At 45.9% G+C, this 18364-nt stretch overlaps 1 protein-coding gene across 1 annotated transcript; it reads right to left on the bottom strand.

Moving 5' to 3' along the window:
- Window positions 1-311: 311 nt before the first annotated feature.
- Window positions 312-9127, bottom strand: SLC25A47 (solute carrier family 25 member 47). Its single transcript, XM_066321887.1, has 6 exons — window positions 8856-9127; window positions 3832-3875; window positions 3168-3239; window positions 2716-2898; window positions 1370-1640; window positions 312-607 (listed from the first exon to the last, which is right to left on the bottom strand). The coding sequence occupies exons 1-6, from the start codon at window positions 8881-8883 to the stop codon at window positions 321-323; spliced, it is 885 nt and encodes a 294-aa protein (XP_066177984.1). The 5' UTR covers window positions 8884-9127; the 3' UTR covers window positions 312-320.
- Between the last annotated feature and the right edge of the window lie 9237 nt (window positions 9128-18364).

Below are 18364 nucleotides of genomic sequence, written 5' to 3'. Positions count from 1 at the left end.
AAAAAAATTACTTGATTTATCAAAACTCTTGATCAGACAAACAACTTACTAGAACATAAAAATTCTCAAATGTTTGAAGGGCCTAAGGAGCAGCTACAGTCTAAATACCTTAATGAGAAAAAAAAAGGAGGTTTTACATGAAGCCAAGGCTCCTGATGAGTTTGTAATCCTGTAAGAATAAAACAAAGCCATCAATCATCAGCTTTGCTCTGAAATGTCCATACTTCTTATGCTGTCCATCAATTCAACAGTTGTTTGTGGAAGTTGTCCTACCAAAATAAATAAATAAATAAAATACACTTTGGACAGAGTGGAACAAGCTATTTTTTGTTTATATAATGATCTGTAAATCTCAGTACACCTTCATATGTTACAAAGACTACCATGTTCACAGGAAAGGCACGAATGCAGTTTAAACCCAGTCCTTTGAAAAGCACTTTTGCCCCCTCCTTTCTGACACTTTCCCTCACACAGTGGACCAGGCCTTTGTACTTGTGCTGGTCTGATTCATCTATTTGCATGCGTGATTTGATGACATCCATGGGAGTAGCCAACCCCCAAGCCACGACTCCAGCAAAACCACCAGAAAGCAGCACAACGAGGAAACCTGCAGGAGACAGTGAAGGGAGAAGGGCAGTTCACTTGTGTCTCTTTCAGCTACAGCCATCTCAGATTTGACAATAAACTTTGCTAACTTTCATGGTTTTTGAGAGTTATTTTGTGCAGCTCTTGCAGTTTTGTGCCTCTAGTGATCTCAGAGAATTTCTGCACACGTGACACTTTGAACACCATGTGAACTAGATGTGGTACAGCCTGAGAGCACTCACACCCTCTTCACATGGATCTAATTTTTATAATTCTCAGGGAAATGCTCTTTTGCTGAATCTTACCTATTCAATCTTTTCTCAAAGTGGACACTTGCTTTTCGGAGCCAAATCACAACAAAGAATCCGAAGTGTCTTTACCTTCCTCACCTGGACTTCATATTCAAGCTCTGGACTGACCCATGTCTGAGCTCCATGATGGCTCCCAGGAGCTTTGTCCATGTTTAATTTCTAGGTATCCTGTTTTCACATTAACAGGATTTCATATCCACATTCGAGGCACCAGAGTGTGTGGTAAAAACCCCTCTGCAGGAGGAGGAGCTGCGTGGGGACAAGGTGGGGCCAGTGAAGCTCTCCTCCATGCAGGCTGCTGGCACTGGGCCTGGGGCCAAAACCACCACAAACAGAGCAACCAACCCCTCATGAGCATCTGGGTGAAGTTTTATAGGTACTGGGTGATGTTTGCCCAGAACCTGGTTTCCCTCTTAGTGTGGGGCTAAATAAGCTATTTTAGCAGGTAATGCCAGACACTTTCCAATACCCACCTGGTTTATTTCTCCCATCTGGGGTAAGCCAGTCGCACAGCGCAGAATAGGAAAGGAAATATATTGCAGAAGCAGAGCAATCCCTGCAGAGTAATGCAGAACAGCCCTTGAAGAGACCCCCAAAACCTTCCTCCTTGATGATAACCTTCAGACAGTGCAGAGACCCTTGGTACTTTGGCTTGGAAATGGGCTGATGTGTGTTGGAAGTGTGTGGGTTCCTCTGAGTCTGCATCCGAACTTTAGCCACTTCACTAGGGTTTGTCAACACAACCTGCAACACCAGAGAACGGCATTTTAACCCTCACAGTTAAACAGTGTTTTGATCTCCCTCTTGTAAATTCTTGTCTCCCAGGCAATAATATTGTGTGCGAGTTCCAGCAAGCTCCAGCCTCCTCCCCTCTGCCTGTGCTGTTCCACCCAGCAGCAGCAGGACACGTGTGTGAGCTGCACTGGGCAGAGAGGAAGGCAAGGCAGAAATCAACACAGGGTATTAAATACCTGTAACTACTCGCTAAACTAGATGGGCATGGAAAGGGGGATGTCCTCAGCCATAGGGAAGCATACATCAGGCTCTTATTTGTATCTGTATTTGAACCAAGACCATGCAGACTATAAAAGGTTAGCCCATGTTGACTGCTAGGAAACACCTAGAAACCTGAGCATCTGGACTGCTCTGTGAGAGCATTGTGACCAGGCAGACATCTCTGCCCAGCGTGCCATCGGTGTGATGGCAAGAGCTCCACCACACTCAGAGCACCCATGGATGCTCACCCTCATCTGCTTGTGGGAAACAGCTCCTGGACCCAGCCTTGCCTCCCTGTCCCAGGATCCTGCACGTTTGCCAGGCAGCATCACTTCTCAGTGGTGCTCCAGTGAGTTTTAACTCCTGGCAAGGCAGCACTGAGCCCTGCCCATTCCTGCAGCGATGCTGGTGCAGCTGCTGGGAAAGCACCGACCTGTGCATTAACTCAGAGTTATATATTTCTTATATAAACACACCATTGCAGCAGCCCCTTGGGGAGTTTGCTGCCTATGCTGTGTTTTCTTTCTTGTCCTGCATTTGCTGCCAAGGTCTGTGTCATTTTAATGGCATGTTCTTAAGCGTTCTGTCGCTCCAAACCAAATCCTGCACGAGCTGCCCAGCAGGACTTGGCCTCGCCACGGAGCCGGCCAGGAAAGGGTCAGTGTGGCCAGAGCATGACCTCCCCTGCGAAAACAAACCCACCAGACTTGTGTCAGGCTCCCCTGTGGCCTCTGGGACTGAAAAAACATTCCCTGCTTCTCCAGCCGCCCATGTTTGTGAACAAGATCCCTTGTTGTGCTTTCCCTGCGGGCTGTTGACCTACCCGGGCAGCGCCGGCAGTGGCTCCGGCGAGGGAAACATCCAGCTTGGAGGGCTGGGCGTCTGCAGCCCCGTACCGCAGCTTGCACAGGGCACCCAGGGCGTTTTTGTACGTGCCAAAGGAGACAGAGGACACCACTGACACAGCCAGCACTGACGCAGTCACACCTTTGTAAAATCCCCGGACCTCGTGGGAAACAGAAGGAGAAAGGCGACTTTTAAGGGAGGATGGCATGGGACAGCATCTGTCCAGAGGCACCGGCTGTGCATCGCTGAGTCAAAACTTATTCCCACCTTACAGCTCATCAGCAAAGCTAAATTTCACCATGACCCCTCTCCCAACAGATGCTTGTATGACACCAGTACTCATGCTCCCCAAACTGACAGAGGCAGCTCTACTTCTCTGAAACAAGGCACTTGAAACTGGTATCAGCAATTCTGATGAGAGGCACCTACCTTTTCTGTCCTGTATGTTTCCTGAACACAGTGCCAAAATCCTCTGTAGTGATTCTCAGTCTGAATTCTCACCTAGGAATACAGGGACAACTTTAAAATGCAGACATCAGATTAAAAATAAATAAAACAACAAATGCCATAGCAGCAAACCAGATAATTAACATAAAAGAACATCACCAAACAATTTAATTTTTTTTTGTTAGAGACAAGCATAACTGTTGCTCTGATTTTTTAGTTTTTTGATGTTTATATTTTTTTACTGGAGTTTTCTTACGCATTGTAATATAAACAGAGAGTAATGTTTTGTAAATTATGCATTCCATTAAGCATTCCTTTCCTGGAGGAAGGACAAATTGATAGACATTTAGTTTGACCAGTGGGGTCGGAGAAGTGTCAACCTTGTACCCCAATCCCTGATCAAACTCCAGAAACTATATAAATCAAATTCCCAAATAAACTGTCTTCTTTCTTATCTTACAACCTGATGCTGTGAGTGTGATCTTTTTGTGTCTGTCTAGCAACACACAACCAAATACAGCGAGATATGGAGATGTAATGCAGATAAAGTATTACAATGGGACATTTTTATCTGAAAAGGAGAGGGGAAACAAATGGGCCTCTTTGTTTTTGTTCTATAGTCAAGAAATAAAGCTCCAACAGGTACCTTTACTGTGTCCAGTGGATAACCCACAGCTGTGCTTAGACCACCTGAAACAGAGAATATGTTGGGAATGGTTAAGAGCACATGTCACAACAGACCATTTCACCCATGACAGAAGGGCACTGGGGAATAGCAGAAAACAGTTCAGAGCCCAGCCATGCCTGGCACCAGACTTCTTCAGCAATGTTTGAGTCAAGAAGAGAAAAATGCAGATTTCTCTGTGTGACCAAGGCTCACTCAGGGGAGGAAACAGAGTATGGGAGACTTATCAGGGAGAAACAACAAGATGGAGCAAGATGACACAGGGAGAGACACTGAGAGCGCTACCCCACGAAGGATGAGGGGAGGATACTGGGCTGTATTTGTTTTCTCTCTCAGCTTAGGCGCTAAAGCATCTTTGGACTATGACCAAACCTCACATGAGGTGCAAAGCATCCTCACTCACAGGGTCTGGAGGAATGTTGGTTTCCAGGGGTTCAGGGGCAGGGAGGGGTTAGCGGTGTCCGGAGGCAGCGGCTGCAGAGCCCGCCCAGCACGGCCAGCTGACCATCCGTGACAGCCCCCGGGGCCGCTGTCAATCCTCTAGCAACACCCACACTCACTCCTAGGGCCTTAAAATAGCCGCTGGATATGTATTAATCCTCTGAGACAAAGCTACTGCCTTAATAGCAAGTAAGGAGGGCTAAAGAGCTCCAACAAGGATTTCTCTCTGTTGCAATAATAAATAGATCTCACCTCACTGCATTTCTCAGCTCTGAGCTAAGTTAAGTTAGCAGGTTATAAAGGTGCTGACCATCAGCATCTCACTGAGTTCTTCTTTAAAAAAGAAAATTTAAAACCCAAGATACTTAAAAATGTGTTAGTTGGTGTGGACATGTTCACTTATGATTACATGGCTGCTTAAGAGCTCTAGAAAGCTCTCCCATGTTCTGGAGAACAGCAGCTGCTGTTGTGAGTCACCAGAAGACAATCTCAAAATGCATTACTCAGAGGAAAACAACCAACAGCATCTTTCTTGCAGAAAATTGAAGTTTGTTCTTCAAAAACATCTATCAAATCTGACACCACATAAACAGCAATGAGGGAGGGGGAAGGGCTTAGAGGTAAGACAGTCAGTGAAGGAAAAGAGAAGGCAAGAGGGAATACACAGGCAATAGTATGGCTTGCAGAAGCAATGGCTTTGGTCCAAGCAGAGAGTGGCAATGCACAAAGTCATCTGAGGACACCTGTCTGGTCCCAGGTTCCCGGCCATGGGCCAGAGTAAACATGGACCTTGCCAGCCAGGGACAACCAGCACAAAAGTCAATGCCAGGACGACAGTGCTGACCTCACAGCTGCAGTCCCCTGGCCCAAGCACCCCGTTTTAGCTGGGAGGTTTTGACACATCTCACTGTTTTCAGAATTCCTGAACCTTCGAGGAGATGGGCATGGGCTGACCAGATGCACAGTAAAGTCCTGACTCACTCCACTGGATAAGGAAGGTAGGAGCTTTGGCTCATGCAGATCATATACCAAGGATGGTTTGGGTTGGTGTTTGACAAGAACTGACCTCCCTTCTGGAGAAATCACCGTGTTCACATGTTAAGATACAAAGACAGCAGCCCAGTGGGTTGCCCAAAACAGACTGTTTCAGCCCTAAAGGCTCCCCATCAACTTGGTTCCAGTAAAGACCAAATATCTCCACTTGGGAGGAGACCATAAAAATAAATTTTTCACTGGTCCCAGCAAAGATATGAGTCCTCCAAACCTCCAAATAACCCAACCTGCCATGAACTGTGCTACTTAGGGGCATAAAGCCCTCCAAGCAGTTGTTAGAGCTGAGGAGCTCAGCCAAGTCTATCAAAGGCTGAGGAATGAGGGCTCTGTACACTGTCACATGATATAAATAGCCTGAGACTAAGATAGCATGACCCACACATGCCCTGTTTGCACAGCAAAATCAAAGAAGGCCACCAGTGGGCATACAAGAGAGGGTTCCTGTGGGACTCCTGCAGAGTAACAGTACATCAGCTATGACAAGAAATAAATAACAAAACCGGTGGAATTACCTCTTTTTTTGTTTTAGTGAGACATTTCTTATGCCTCATTTATCTGAGAAATTCCCAGGTATTGAGCAGAGGTTGCAACATCCTCGACACAGAGTGCACAAAATGGATCACTCACAGTCCCTACACAAGTCAGTCACGCTGATCAAGCAACTTAAAAAAGGAGAGATCCTGGTGGGGTGTCAATGACCAGGGAGCCAGTGGCAGCTGTACAGAGCCCACCAGGCTGCAACAGCTTTGAGCTGTTGGCAAACCCTTGGCTGAGATGCCCAGGGAGAAGCAGTGATCATTGTCCATGCACGGGATGGGCAGACAGCAACTTTCAAAAGCCTTTTGTTTTGTGCAGAGTTGGGAACGTAAGTGCCCCATACCTTAAGCAAGCTGAGCTTCATTCAGTAACATGACCTTAGCAGGACCTGCTTTAGCTGTTCCTTCTGTAGGGGGGATTATTTTATCTGCCCTTGGACTGCCTGTAACCTCCCAGCTGTGGAAATGCCCAGTCATGCTGCAGACCCTGCTGCTCTACCATCACTTGGTGAACCTCAGCCTCACTTCCCCAAATCTTCACTCCTGACATAAGAGTCAAGTCATCCTGCAGTCATCAACAGCCCCAGCCATCAATCCCCATTCCCTGCCAGGGCCCAGGCTGCTGCTATAGCAGGGCTAGAAAGCATGCATGGGATCATAGGAAAATTCAAGTTGGAAGGGACCTCAGGAGGTCTCTAGTTCAATCTCCTGCTCAATTTAGTCCAGGAAGAACTGCTTCCTAAAACATCCAGCCACATTTGCTGGTTATAGAAAGTCTCCACAGTCACTAAGCATGTTTCTCTCATGTATTTTCTGTCTGGAGCCATAGCAGATCACTGTTTCTCATGCTGAAGATGCTGAGTTTATCTCATTGCCACTGAATCCATTGCCCAGAGGTGATGCACAGTATTTGTGCAGCTGCATGAGGCAGCCAGAGACTAGAATTCCAATGGGCTTGATGACTGCTGTTTTTCAGAGGTGCTTAAGCCATGCTTTCTCCAAGACACTCTGAAAATAGGTCTAGGTCACAAGAATGTAATTACTAAAGAGAAACATATTTTTTATGTTGCCTCAACTTGCTTGATGCTCTTTAGCTAGGTTCAAAGACTCCTTAGGAACATGAAAACTGCTTCAGCTCTAGCAAACATAAACCCCAAACCAAGCTCAGCACCAAAACCATCCCAGTTCTTGCAGGATAGATATCCAACCCCAGGAGCTGTCTCATCTGAGGGGAAGGACGATGGCCCTGAAGCCCTGCCCAGGTACCTCCCATGTGCCTATGGGCAAGCTCCCACCTCTGTCAGCCAGTGAGGAGTTGCAGTATCCCTCCTAGAAAAGCTCTGAGCTGACATAGAGGACAGGATGGAAAATCTTGCTCTCTGACACACTGAAGTCAGTAAAGTGCCTTACAACAAGCAAAGACCTTTCTGGTCCCAGCCAGATCTCCACAGCCTGCATCCCCTCAGGCTGAGCCTGTGCCCAGGGCACACATGGGAGATTCTTGCTGCATGGCCAGGCAGAACATAATGCTGGAGCCTGGACAGGGGCTTTGCATGGGAGCCAGGGTAGAAAGCCAAGGTGAATGGCCATGTTCAAACTCTGTTTTCAGCTCTCCATGTTCCCTTGCAAAAGAAGTTTGTCCTTAAGTGACCTATCTCAAACTGTGCTAAAAAAACCAAAGGAGTCCAAGCAACAAATGCAATCATCTCTGCCCCACCATGAACACGAAGTCTGAGAGGAGGTTTGGTTAATCCTTCTGGGATGGACATCCCATTGCTAGCCCTAGGACAAGGCTTTCTTCTCCACAGGGTGCTCTGAAGTCAGAAGGGAAACTGGAGGAGAAAGACAAGCTATCATCGTAGGGCTGGTTATACCCTCCTCTCCATGAAGGATCTCCCAACACCCCAGAAGACCAATAGCCCAAGCATGGGCACAACAGGCACCTCCAGGGCTGGATGCAGCTGAGATGCCAAACCTCACCCCACTCGTACATATTGGGTGATGAGCAATAGGCAGGGTAGGACTCCGCATGGTCCTTCCCAGGACAAACATGTGCAGCTGGACCACAGGCTGTTCCTGGTGACAGAAAATACCAAATTTCAGCAAAATGTCAGAGTGAGACCTGTCATGCAGGCTTGGGCTGGATATTTGAGCCACCTGGTAGGTTTACCTGGCTTTCTGTCAGGGACCCAAAGGGTTTTTTCATAGTATTTATTGGTATATATTATCTTGTATACTCCCCTAAATCTAACAAAATTTCAGCAAAGAACTGAGACCGATGGGTACATTTTGTCATTTAAAACAAACATGGGTTTGAGCAGTACATGCTCTAAAAATGTCTACAATTTAATCACACTTCTCTCCTGTTACTTTTTTTATATACAGCTAACCTACTTTCTCCCAGATCAAAGCCTGCTGCGTAGCTCGCCTGCGCTGAGATCACCATCACAACTGCAAATACATCTTAACCTAAGATGATGCAAAGGTCTTTCATCCAGACATTCTGAATGCAATAAGAGCACTGTGTTCCTTCCCCTCCTGTCCAACAAATCACAGCCTGAGCCCCCCAGAGCCACCATGCCAGCAGCCTCCTGGGACCCCTTGATGCCAGACACGTGAGAGTTTCACTGTCAGGGCTATACAAGCCGGTTTGTATCTGCACAAAACCGATTACACTCTGTCTCTTCCTATTAGAGTTTCACCGTGTCCCACTGTAATCAGACTCGAGGAGATTGCAGGCAATGACCTCAGCTGACCAAGCCGCAGCACTGCCTCTCCAGCAGCTCTGTGAAGCTGCTCTGATGACATTTCCCACTTAATAAAGAAGAACACACTTTAAACAAGCAGCCCCCATCAAAAGCCTCTCAGCGCTGTTATTGAGACCTGCTCTTTAGCTGAACAAGAAGGAAACACAGCTATCTGCTTTTGTCAACAAGCTCTAATTCGTGTATTTACCTCCAATGGCCCCAGCAATGAAATCCATCCAGAGTGTGCTGCTGCCTCAATCACCCTGATGAGGGTTTGGGAGGTAGGAGGGATGAGGACACCGGTTCGGTCTTCCCAGAGCCCTGCCGGTCCTTCGGAGACACGGAACTGTAATAAGAATCACCTTCCTACAGTCTGCTCTTGCCTCTGGGGATTGTGAGCCTTGATGAATCTGTACGCTGGTGGCAGAGCTGGGAAGCCTGGAATTGTTCCAGGAACACAGTGAATAAGTAATCCCATGAAGCCCTGAAATGCTGCGCCAAAGCTGTCGTTCCCAGTGCCCTTTTGCCTGGTAAGTCCCGAGGGGTGGTGACTCGCAGGGTAAGGCTGGCTGTGAAGGGGCCATCCCCTGCTGTACTTACAAGCCCCACAAGACAGCTTTGCACACTTGTTTGCCCGAGGACACTGTTGGCCTGTGCCAGGGAGATGCTGCATTTGAGGCTATTGGCAGGATTCCTCCTCCGCCTATCCCAGCCCACTCTTTCTCCTTCTGATGGACCACACACCCTTTCCATTAATGAAAATTCCATCTGCCTTTACCAAGCCATTTTTCTTGACTTTCCTAATGCACGAAGCTGACCTTAAACTTCTACATACATCCCCATGGATTATTACCTACTCATTATGTATACAAATTGTGAACCCCAGAAATTAATCCGACCACATCCAGACTATTTGCTTCTATTTCAGACAGTAGCTGCATAGTTTCCCAGCCCCTGGAGCAGCTCTTCTTCATTTCTTGCTCAGATTCCTAACCCCCTTTCCAATGTCAGCTCCTCGTAGGGAGACCTGATGACCAAGGGGAACCAAGAGCTCCAGGAAATGTCATATTGCCTGTTTCTGCACAACAGTCCCGTTAGCAAAGGGTGCCTCATCTGCATGTGGGAGGTTAAGCTTTGCCCAGAGAGACCCCGGAAGCTAAAGTCCTGATGCAATGAAGGGCTTGCCAAGCCGTGACCTGGTTTGTACCCCTGTTGTAGAGGTTTTCCCGGGTGAGAGCCAAGGTACATTGGCAGCAAAGGGAAAAGAAAATTTCACGGCTGCTGCCCCTGGGTTCGCTTTGCAGGGGAGCTGAGGACTTTAGCACCCAGTGGCATTTCCTGCATATTTCCAAGAACCTATTTCTCACCGAAGGATATGTTTTAGGGCTGCTGTGCCAGTGACATATAGCACAGCTCTGTGTGAGGGCACAGAGTTTCTGGGAACTGAAAACGAAAGGACTTTTATTAACTTGCTTCCTGTGATTCTTATGCATCCCTCCCTGAATGCTTTCTCTTCTGAAGAGAACAGATTATTCCAGTTTAACATCATCATGCAAGGACAGCATAAACTTAAAACTAGAAGTAAAATATTATCTAGGGAGGTAGCAATGTAGCTGCAAAAACACACTGGGTTATTTAGTAGCTCTTCCGTGTTATATCTGGTGTCGGTACAGGAGTTATTTATGGTTCATCAACAGTCCATGCAGGGAAATCTGCTCTTTCCTCTTCACCCTCCATCTGATTCTGCTGCTGTCCTCGCAGGACCCCTCCAGCAGCAGAACCAGGTGTGGTACCTGTTGTGTCAGTGACACACGGGGACAAGGACACAGTCCTCTGTGGAGGGGCAGCCTGGAAGCACATGGCAGGGGGAATTTTTCTACACATTGTGGTGACTGGTGCCATATCAGCAAGAAAATAGAGGCTGGCTGGCATTTCACACTGGCTGACTAAAGCATCAGGGCTAATTGGCATTTTCCATGGAATATCAAAAGACCAAGCAAAATTCCTACCTTCTTTAGCTAAGCTGAACAGCTCAAAGGGAATCTTCCTCATTAAATCTTATGAGATTGTAAAATAAAAAACAAACCAACAAACAAAAAAAAAAAAACAAAAACAAAAACAAAAAAAAAACCCAACTGCCTTTCTTATGTGAAAGAAAATTAATTCTTTGTTTATTTTTTTAACCTTCATTCATGCCAGTGCTTCTAGCAAAATGTAACTTGCTTTATATAGCAGGAATCTGACTCCATAACCTTTTGATAACAGTTTTGGTCGCTGCAATGGGGCATGCCAGGAGAAGTCAGGTTTTCATTTGACTGGGATTGCTTTGCAAATGGAGGTCATTCAGAAGGTGTCCATATGAAAGAGGAATTATTTGGAGCTTGAACCGTTTCCCCTTGCCCCATGAACGTATCTCTGGGACAGCCAGCTCTGGAGGAATGCATGCACACAGCTACTTCAGGGACTTTTACCTCAGCCAGGGCTTACAGAGTAACATGAGCCTCAAGCAAACACAGTCACCACTACAGGACCCTCTGCTCCTGGTGTGCAGTCAGGACTTAGGGGAAAATAGGATGCACTGCCTTGCTCAGCCTGGCCACCACGTGATGGCAGCAAGGCAAGAGTCTTCTGGAAGAGCAGCCCCACAACAAGGGTCTGAGTGCTCACACAAGAGCAGGTACTGAGGATGGTGTAATCCTCCCTGAGGGAAGCCCTATCTGAGACATGAAGCCTGTGTTCCTGCTGGCACACTCCAAACAGCACAGACCAACTCCCTGCTGAAGAGAGGGACCCTCAGGGCAGCAATTCAACATCCCTTACCAGGAGTCCCCCAGAGACAGAGTCCTTGAAGTCTCACTCTTCTTCACACCTTGCTGAAGGTGCTTCTTCCTCCATCCTATCTTCCCAAGATTTCAGAGATACCTCAGCCTCATTAATTTACCAGAACCAGATCCCCCAGTGCTAGAGGTCAATAGAGACAGTCCAAAAATCCATCCCAAAGAAATCTTGAGTTATCAGGCATTACTCCAAGATGAAATATTAATCATTCCTGTCCCATTTTGACACAGTGTCCAAGGACTGCAGATCCAGAGATCACTGCTAGTCTGGCTTGCAAATAAACACCATGGTCCACATCTGTGCAGGGAGCAGAGAAAATCCCTGGTGGTCTTCTCAAAGCAAGCCCTAGGAAATCACACACAAAACATGTTTTGGGCCTTCACAATGGTTAGCATACCACAAGAAGTATCTCATTACTTCTTTCCTCCAGTAGCAAACTGTTCAAGAGTTATTTGTTCAAAATGGGCCAGTTTCACAGGTGATTTTGAGAAAGCAGAGCATGAAAGGTACTGTCAGATAAAACTACAGATCTGGCTATATGAAGCAATCTGCAGGAAATCATGAAACTGAGTGATAAAAAGTGAGGAAGCCCCTAATTTTGCCCAGTGTGTGATGGATGAAATACTCCATGTTCTTCACAGGAGGAGGCAGCTGTCTGCCCACCCAGGCAGAGAGAACTGCTCCATGGCAAAGTGGCAGTGGGTCTTGAGGACTGGTACAAATGATGGAGCAAAAGGAAAGGTGGGATGGGAGCCTTTAGGTAGGCAATCAGTGTTAAACAGCAACATTTAACTTTCAGCTGCCACCAGCTGCCAGCTCATCCAGCCAGACTTGCTGAGAAAATGTTCCTCCCTCATTTCCAGCCGTAGCACGTTGCATTTTCTATCCCACCCTGCCCCTGTGCAATGCCGCGCTCACATGCACATCCATTAATTCCCGTCCAATTTATTTTGGAAAAATCCTTGACTGGAGAGGCTGTTCAAACAGCGCTGCCCCGCTACGTCACCGGGCTGTTTGCACATTGCGGAACAGGAAAGAGTGACACCAGCAGTGCTGAGCTGGCAGAGCCTGGCACTTGGCTCCGGGAGGGGTGGGATGGGGGGTGGAACCTCCTGGCTCCAGCTGTGTTACGGATTTTCAAATCAAAGCGGCTCATTGTCCTTTATCTCAGGTACTAAAGAAAAAACAATAATTCCAAGGACTCGAGAACTCACAGCAGGAATCTCCCAGCAAAACAAACAGAAGCAGTAAGGAGACCACTCAGCACTGGCAACTGCATCAGGTGTAAATGATATGTGATTTCACCCCTGGAAAGTTGAAACAAGGTTGTAATGTTTCTACACACATTCAGGGGAGGGGAAATAGCATATTTCCAAGAAGACTGAAGATGATTGCAGTAATTTAAGAAGTCACAGATTTTCTGGCTTTGGCCAAGTCATTCAATCTCCCTAATCTTCTCATCAGCATAACTGGCGTGTCCACTGCCATGAAGACACTGCAAGGATCCAGACACTTCCCAGAGAGCCACAAGTCTCTGTTTAGGACTAAATAATGGGAAAAGGTGTAAGTAACAATATTAGCAGCCACCCTGCACAAACACCCCTGTGAAATTATGTATATATTGAAATTTTAAAGTGTTACATACATCTTTCCCCAAAATCATAGAATCACACACAATCATAGAATGGTTTGAGTTGCAAGCAACTTTAAAGATCACCTGGTTCCAACCCTCCTACTGTGGAAAAGGACACCTTACACTAGACCAGGTTGATCAGGGCTCCATCCAACCTGGCCTTGAACACTTCCAGGGATGGGGCAGCCACAACTTTTCTGGGCAGCCTGTGCCAACACATAATCACTGTCACAGCAAAGGACTTCATCCTAATACCTAATCTAGGCCTACTGTCTTTCAGTTTGAATCCATTCCCCTGTGACCTGTCACCACATGTCCTTGTAAAAAATCCCTCCTTCTTGCAGGCTTCCTTCAGCTCCTGGAAGGATTACATCCCCCTGAGCTGCACAGTAAGAAAGAGGAAGTTTGACAGTCCACCACTGCAGCAAGCTCTCAGAAAGGATTTTATGCCAGCCTACATTGCTAGCTCTGCAGAAGAACTCCTTGCTGTGATGGAGGGAGGGGATGTCTCGACTGTTATTGACTTTCTGACTGCTTTTTGAGCTGCTTTCCAACCTCTTGCACTTTTTCTGCACTTTAATGAACAGAAGATGTAGTCAGTGACTTGGCAGCAGGCTGAGAGAGCAGAGGGAGGCACTCACCTTCCTGGCCTGCTTTACTGACCACTAAGCAATAAAGCACTCCTTATTTCATGATGATGTTAATGTGCAAGCCTCTACCTTTTCAGCAGAGGCACCTCAGGTGTCAGACAGTAAAACACAGCTGTTGTAGTAGGGACAGTGACAAGCTCCAAATGTATTTATTGATGTTGCTGGTGCACTATCAGTGCTCTCTCCAGAGTCTGTGTCCCTGTATCTTTTTCTGCAATATTCCCAAACTGTGTCTCCTTGGGATCTCTGCTTTACACCAGTGAAAAATCTATGAGATGCTACATTATTGACTAGCTAATGGTCTTTTCCCTTTATAACTAGCTGATTTTATATGATTTAACAATCTCAGATCTACTTGAAAGTTAGAAAGAAAACTCATCTCTAGAACTATAAAGCATTATTGTCTGGGACTTTGAGATCAGCTGCTAAAGTCACATGGGAAGGAGTTACTTAACTGAAAAACCTGGCACTAATGAGTTCAGAAAAGAGAACTTTTTCTAAATGCCAGCATTATTATGAGCTTATGTTGAGAGGGGATATATACAAAGGAATTTTATCTTGCAGAAATAAAAAACAACTGAAACCACAGCGAATTAATTAAAGTGTTCAAGCAAAAGCAAAACATGTTCCTTAAAAATACTGCTACAAAGCAAGTTTAATGCTGGAGAAGAACCCCAGGTTGTTTGTGGTGGGGAGGAAGTAAAGAGCCTCTGATACCCATCCTAGCTTGATCAATACTAATTCAGGAATCTCTGCCATAAGTTTTGCAAGCCATGTGCACTGTCCTAGTGCAGATATAGACCCATTTCAGCAGCAAGTGTTCAGTCCTATGCCTCCAACATCAACCTGAGAAAATTTTTCTCCCCACCTAGGGAAAAATTAAAATCTAAGTCACAAGTTTCTGTAGCTTTTTCAGGAGCACTCTCAACGTTAACAAAGAATACTCAGACACTAGAACTAACTAGTTCTAACCAGGCTCTGAGTATAATAGGAAGTGCACAGTCTCACTTATCACCTGCTATTTGTTCAGGACCCATAGGAGTGTCCACATCCCAGAGTTCATGGGAAGTTTCTGTAGAAGCACAATGGTCATCCTGCCAAGCCTGTTCTTTTGGTTTACAAGAAATGGGTGTCCTTACTATAAGGCTGTTGCAACAACAAACATCCCACATGACAATTGCTAGCCCACAAATGACCCAGCAGGAAGCTGCCTTGAAGACAGGCCAACACATTAACACTTGTCCAGACACCAGCCTTAGTGGCTGCATGTCTACTCTGTTTAACAGCCTAGCATTTAGATTTAGCTGGACACCTGGTCTCCCAGTCACTGACTTTGCATGTGAATACAACTTGTGCCAGAAGATTTCAAATATATGATGTTGAAAGTATATTTTTATACCTGTTGGCAGTAAAAAGCCATTAACCTCACAGAAAGGTTCCTGTAAGAACAGGGTAACTTAAAAACAAAGCCACGAGGCAGGCAAAGGAAGTTGTCCTCCTAGTTCTGCCTCCTGTTCCCCTGGGCCAAATCAGTATTACCAGTTTCTTTATTTATAACATAGGCATAATTGCACCCTTTTACCTCACAGAAACAGCCTGAGGCTTAGGTTGTATTTTCTGCAAATTCAGACTGGAAAAATGCTATAAAAGTGCCAGAGTTTTTATCTTTCTTGCCTGAATGATTTCCCAACAGTTTTTGCTCACTGTCACCAATCACAAATGTATTTGCTGAGTGACTGAGTAAGGTGCAGAGGGAAAGATGGGTACAGCTGCTGGGCTGATAGGTTTTGGCTCAGGTGACTGCACTCAGTGCCAACTCTCTTATCTCAGTGTGGCTCTGCATGGTCCCTGCCATCTTCAAACTGTGATGCTAAATAGTATTTGGGTTCTGCTGGAGACCTGCTCTCAGTATCACTGGTTGCATGTGCTTGCAAAAGTCTTCTGGCCTTCTCCAAGGAAAGCCAGCAGGGAAACCTGCTCCACCTGCAGCAAATATAAGAATGTAATCCTAGTAATTCTTCAGGTACTTTGGACTCAGGTCCTTGTCCAAATACACATTTAAAAAATTATTGTCATTTCTTAGCCATCATAGTATTATCACAGGCCAGAGACAAAGATGGGACCTGTGATAAGAGAAGACAAGACACCGCATTGATGTGTGTAGGTCTGCCCTCTCTGAGCCTTCTTGCTGACCAGAATCAGCAGTTGGGTTAACAAAACCCCAAGGCTGTGTCATCTTTAAAAACAAAGACATTGCCAAAGAAAAGACTTTGGACTAATGCCTATAAGCAGCTTTTTTCTGATTTTCTGCTCTGTTCATTTCTCATCTGCTTCCAGGGAAGCATACAGGGGTTTGCTATGGCTTTGTATTTTGAACAAAGCACAAGACAACTGACTATGAACAGGGAGAGATTCCTCCTCAGAATGAACATAAATATTGTGGACTGTTTAGTGTGAAGATTATGCTTCTTTCTCTTCTCCAACACATCAGTAACCTAAACTAATCCACATATACGTGTAGCAGAGGCTGAGACAAACTGCAGGAGGTACATGTCAGAACTTGGCCATTTCTGCTTAAATTGGAGAGGGGCAGGCTTTCCAGAAGGTATGTGTTCCCAGTAATAAAAATGTTTCCATTTTACCAGGATAAAGTGTGGAAAGTTAGAGCTGGACCAAACTTTTCAGGCACCTTACAACTTAGAACATATTAAGCCACTCCTGTCCCCCAGCACCTCTGCCTCTGTTTCTCACAAGCTCAGCATTTCAGATATTAGCCAAGGCAGTTGTTTGTCTGCCATGATTTCCTTGGGAACAGAAGAGGCCTTATGTGCTGGAACCCTGACCAGGACATTTTGGGGGATCACAAAGCCTCTACCCATCAGCAGATCTGTAAGCAAGGCAGCTCTGTTTCAGCAGCACTCAGCTTTTGGACAACTGCATCAGTAACATTTCATGCTTTGAACCAGCAGCCTTATCAAGGGCATTTATCAGGTTGGGAAGTTTCAACACTTGACATACAGTACCTTTGAAGCCAGTGGGAGAATGACGTCAGAGAATACCCTAAAGGTCATAAAGTTAATGGATAATAAAGGCATCTAGTCCCCTGAGAATAATGCCTTAGCTGCTCTGTCTTCAAGTACAGCTGCATCCAGAGGATCTGGACCTGACTCAGTAACATAACATTGAGTAGGACAATGCAAACAACAAGTAGGGCAGCAAACAAAAGAGTGTTTAGGAAAACAAGGAAAATGGACCTGAATCCCCACAAAGGTACCCAGTAAATTCGCCTGGAGAAGATTATTTTTCAGACAAAGGAGTGCTTCTATACAGCAGCTCGGTGCCTGCTTGTTTCTATGTACATTTTGTCCCAATGTTTCTCTCGTTTCACGATTTGGATTTATTTGTCACTGCTTGAGATGCCAGCCATTCTGTAAAGCACTCGATCCTCATCCAGCCTGGTTGTGCAGGACTGCAGTTTCTGGGAAATGCAAGGTTTTCCTTGAAACAGTTTGCTGCTGTAAATACAATGTTCACATTGCACATGGTTCACATAACACAGGGCACACAGAGAGAGCTGCTGCCCCAAAGAGACTTTGAAGAGTGATTCAGGGAACCAAAGAAAGTGCTAGGAAGAAGCTCAAATCCAGCCACAGCTCAAAACAGAAAGACAAACTGATGCATTTTTCTGGATAACACAATGAGAGCTGAAGTTGTGATGATGTTGCAGTTAACCTTAGAAGTTAAGGAAAGGCCAGAGGGCAGAAGGGTATATGAAAGGAAATTCCCATGCAGGGTAGTCCCAGAGCTGGCCAAGACTCAGCAAAGCTCTAGGGAGCAAAGGGGAAGCTGCCCCATTCACCACCCTCTATATTGTAGTGGCACCTTTCTGCTGGGACATGGCCAATTATTGATGCCAAATTCACAAGCAAACAGAAAGATTTTGAAACACTTGAGTTAACAATTTATATTTTATTGCATGCCATTGCCTCCAGAATTTCTGAGTTTATCACAACCCCACATTTTTGTTCCTTTCCTACTTCATTCTGCCCCGCTACCCTTCTGCTTCATATTATATTTACCTTCAGTGTTTATTCTGTCATACTGCTTGATCTCTGACTTTTTTTTCTGTTCCATTCCCATGTCTCCTGATCCCCTTGCACAGGTTTCAGTTTCATGTCACCTTCTCACAGATTTCCCCAGTGTGCCATTGAGGACAGCAGCCAGCCAGCAGGGTCACTTCTTGCCTCAGGAATGACCAGAAGCTTTCTCTGCTATCTCACTCCTCAGCATCCTCTGAAAAGCCTCTTCCACCTAAAAGACAAAGGGACAAAGGTAAGAGGCTCTTTGAAGTGTTAGATTAAATTATAACCTTTTCTCTCAGACACTTGCCACTGTACCTGCTGTACATGTTGGTAGACCCTCTATGTTTCCCAAGATGCTCTGGGCTCCTTCTTTTCTGCCTTCTTTATTTGAGTGGCCCACATTTTGCCATACAGTGGGGAGTTCAGTGGTCACAAAGAAGAAGAAAGCAGGAAAAGCACAACCCCTCACTCCAGCATTCCAGGGGATGCATGCCAGCAGCTGTAAGTTATGTTT

The sequence above is a fragment of the Sylvia atricapilla genome, chromosome 6 (assembly GCF_009819655.1).
Source record: "Sylvia atricapilla isolate bSylAtr1 chromosome 6, bSylAtr1.pri, whole genome shotgun sequence".
Lineage (NCBI taxonomy): Eukaryota > Metazoa > Chordata > Aves > Passeriformes > Sylviidae > Sylvia > Sylvia atricapilla.
Note: the sequence above shows the minus strand (reverse complement) of the source record. Positions and strands in the feature narration are given on the sequence as shown.

Bases quoted from the DNA above. Each gene is read 5' to 3' on its own strand.
- SLC25A47 (XM_066321887.1), bottom strand. From the start codon at position 8,883: ATGGATTTCATTGCTGGGGCCATTGGAG. The intron at 3,876-8,855 runs GTAAATACACGA...TCTCTGTTTCAG, and splicing joins CATTGCTGGGGCCATTGGAG to GTGGTCTAAGCACAGCTGTG. The intron at 3,240-3,831 runs GTACCTGTTGGA...CTGTATTCCTAG, and splicing joins ATCCACTGGACACAGTAAAG to GTGAGAATTCAGACTGAGAA.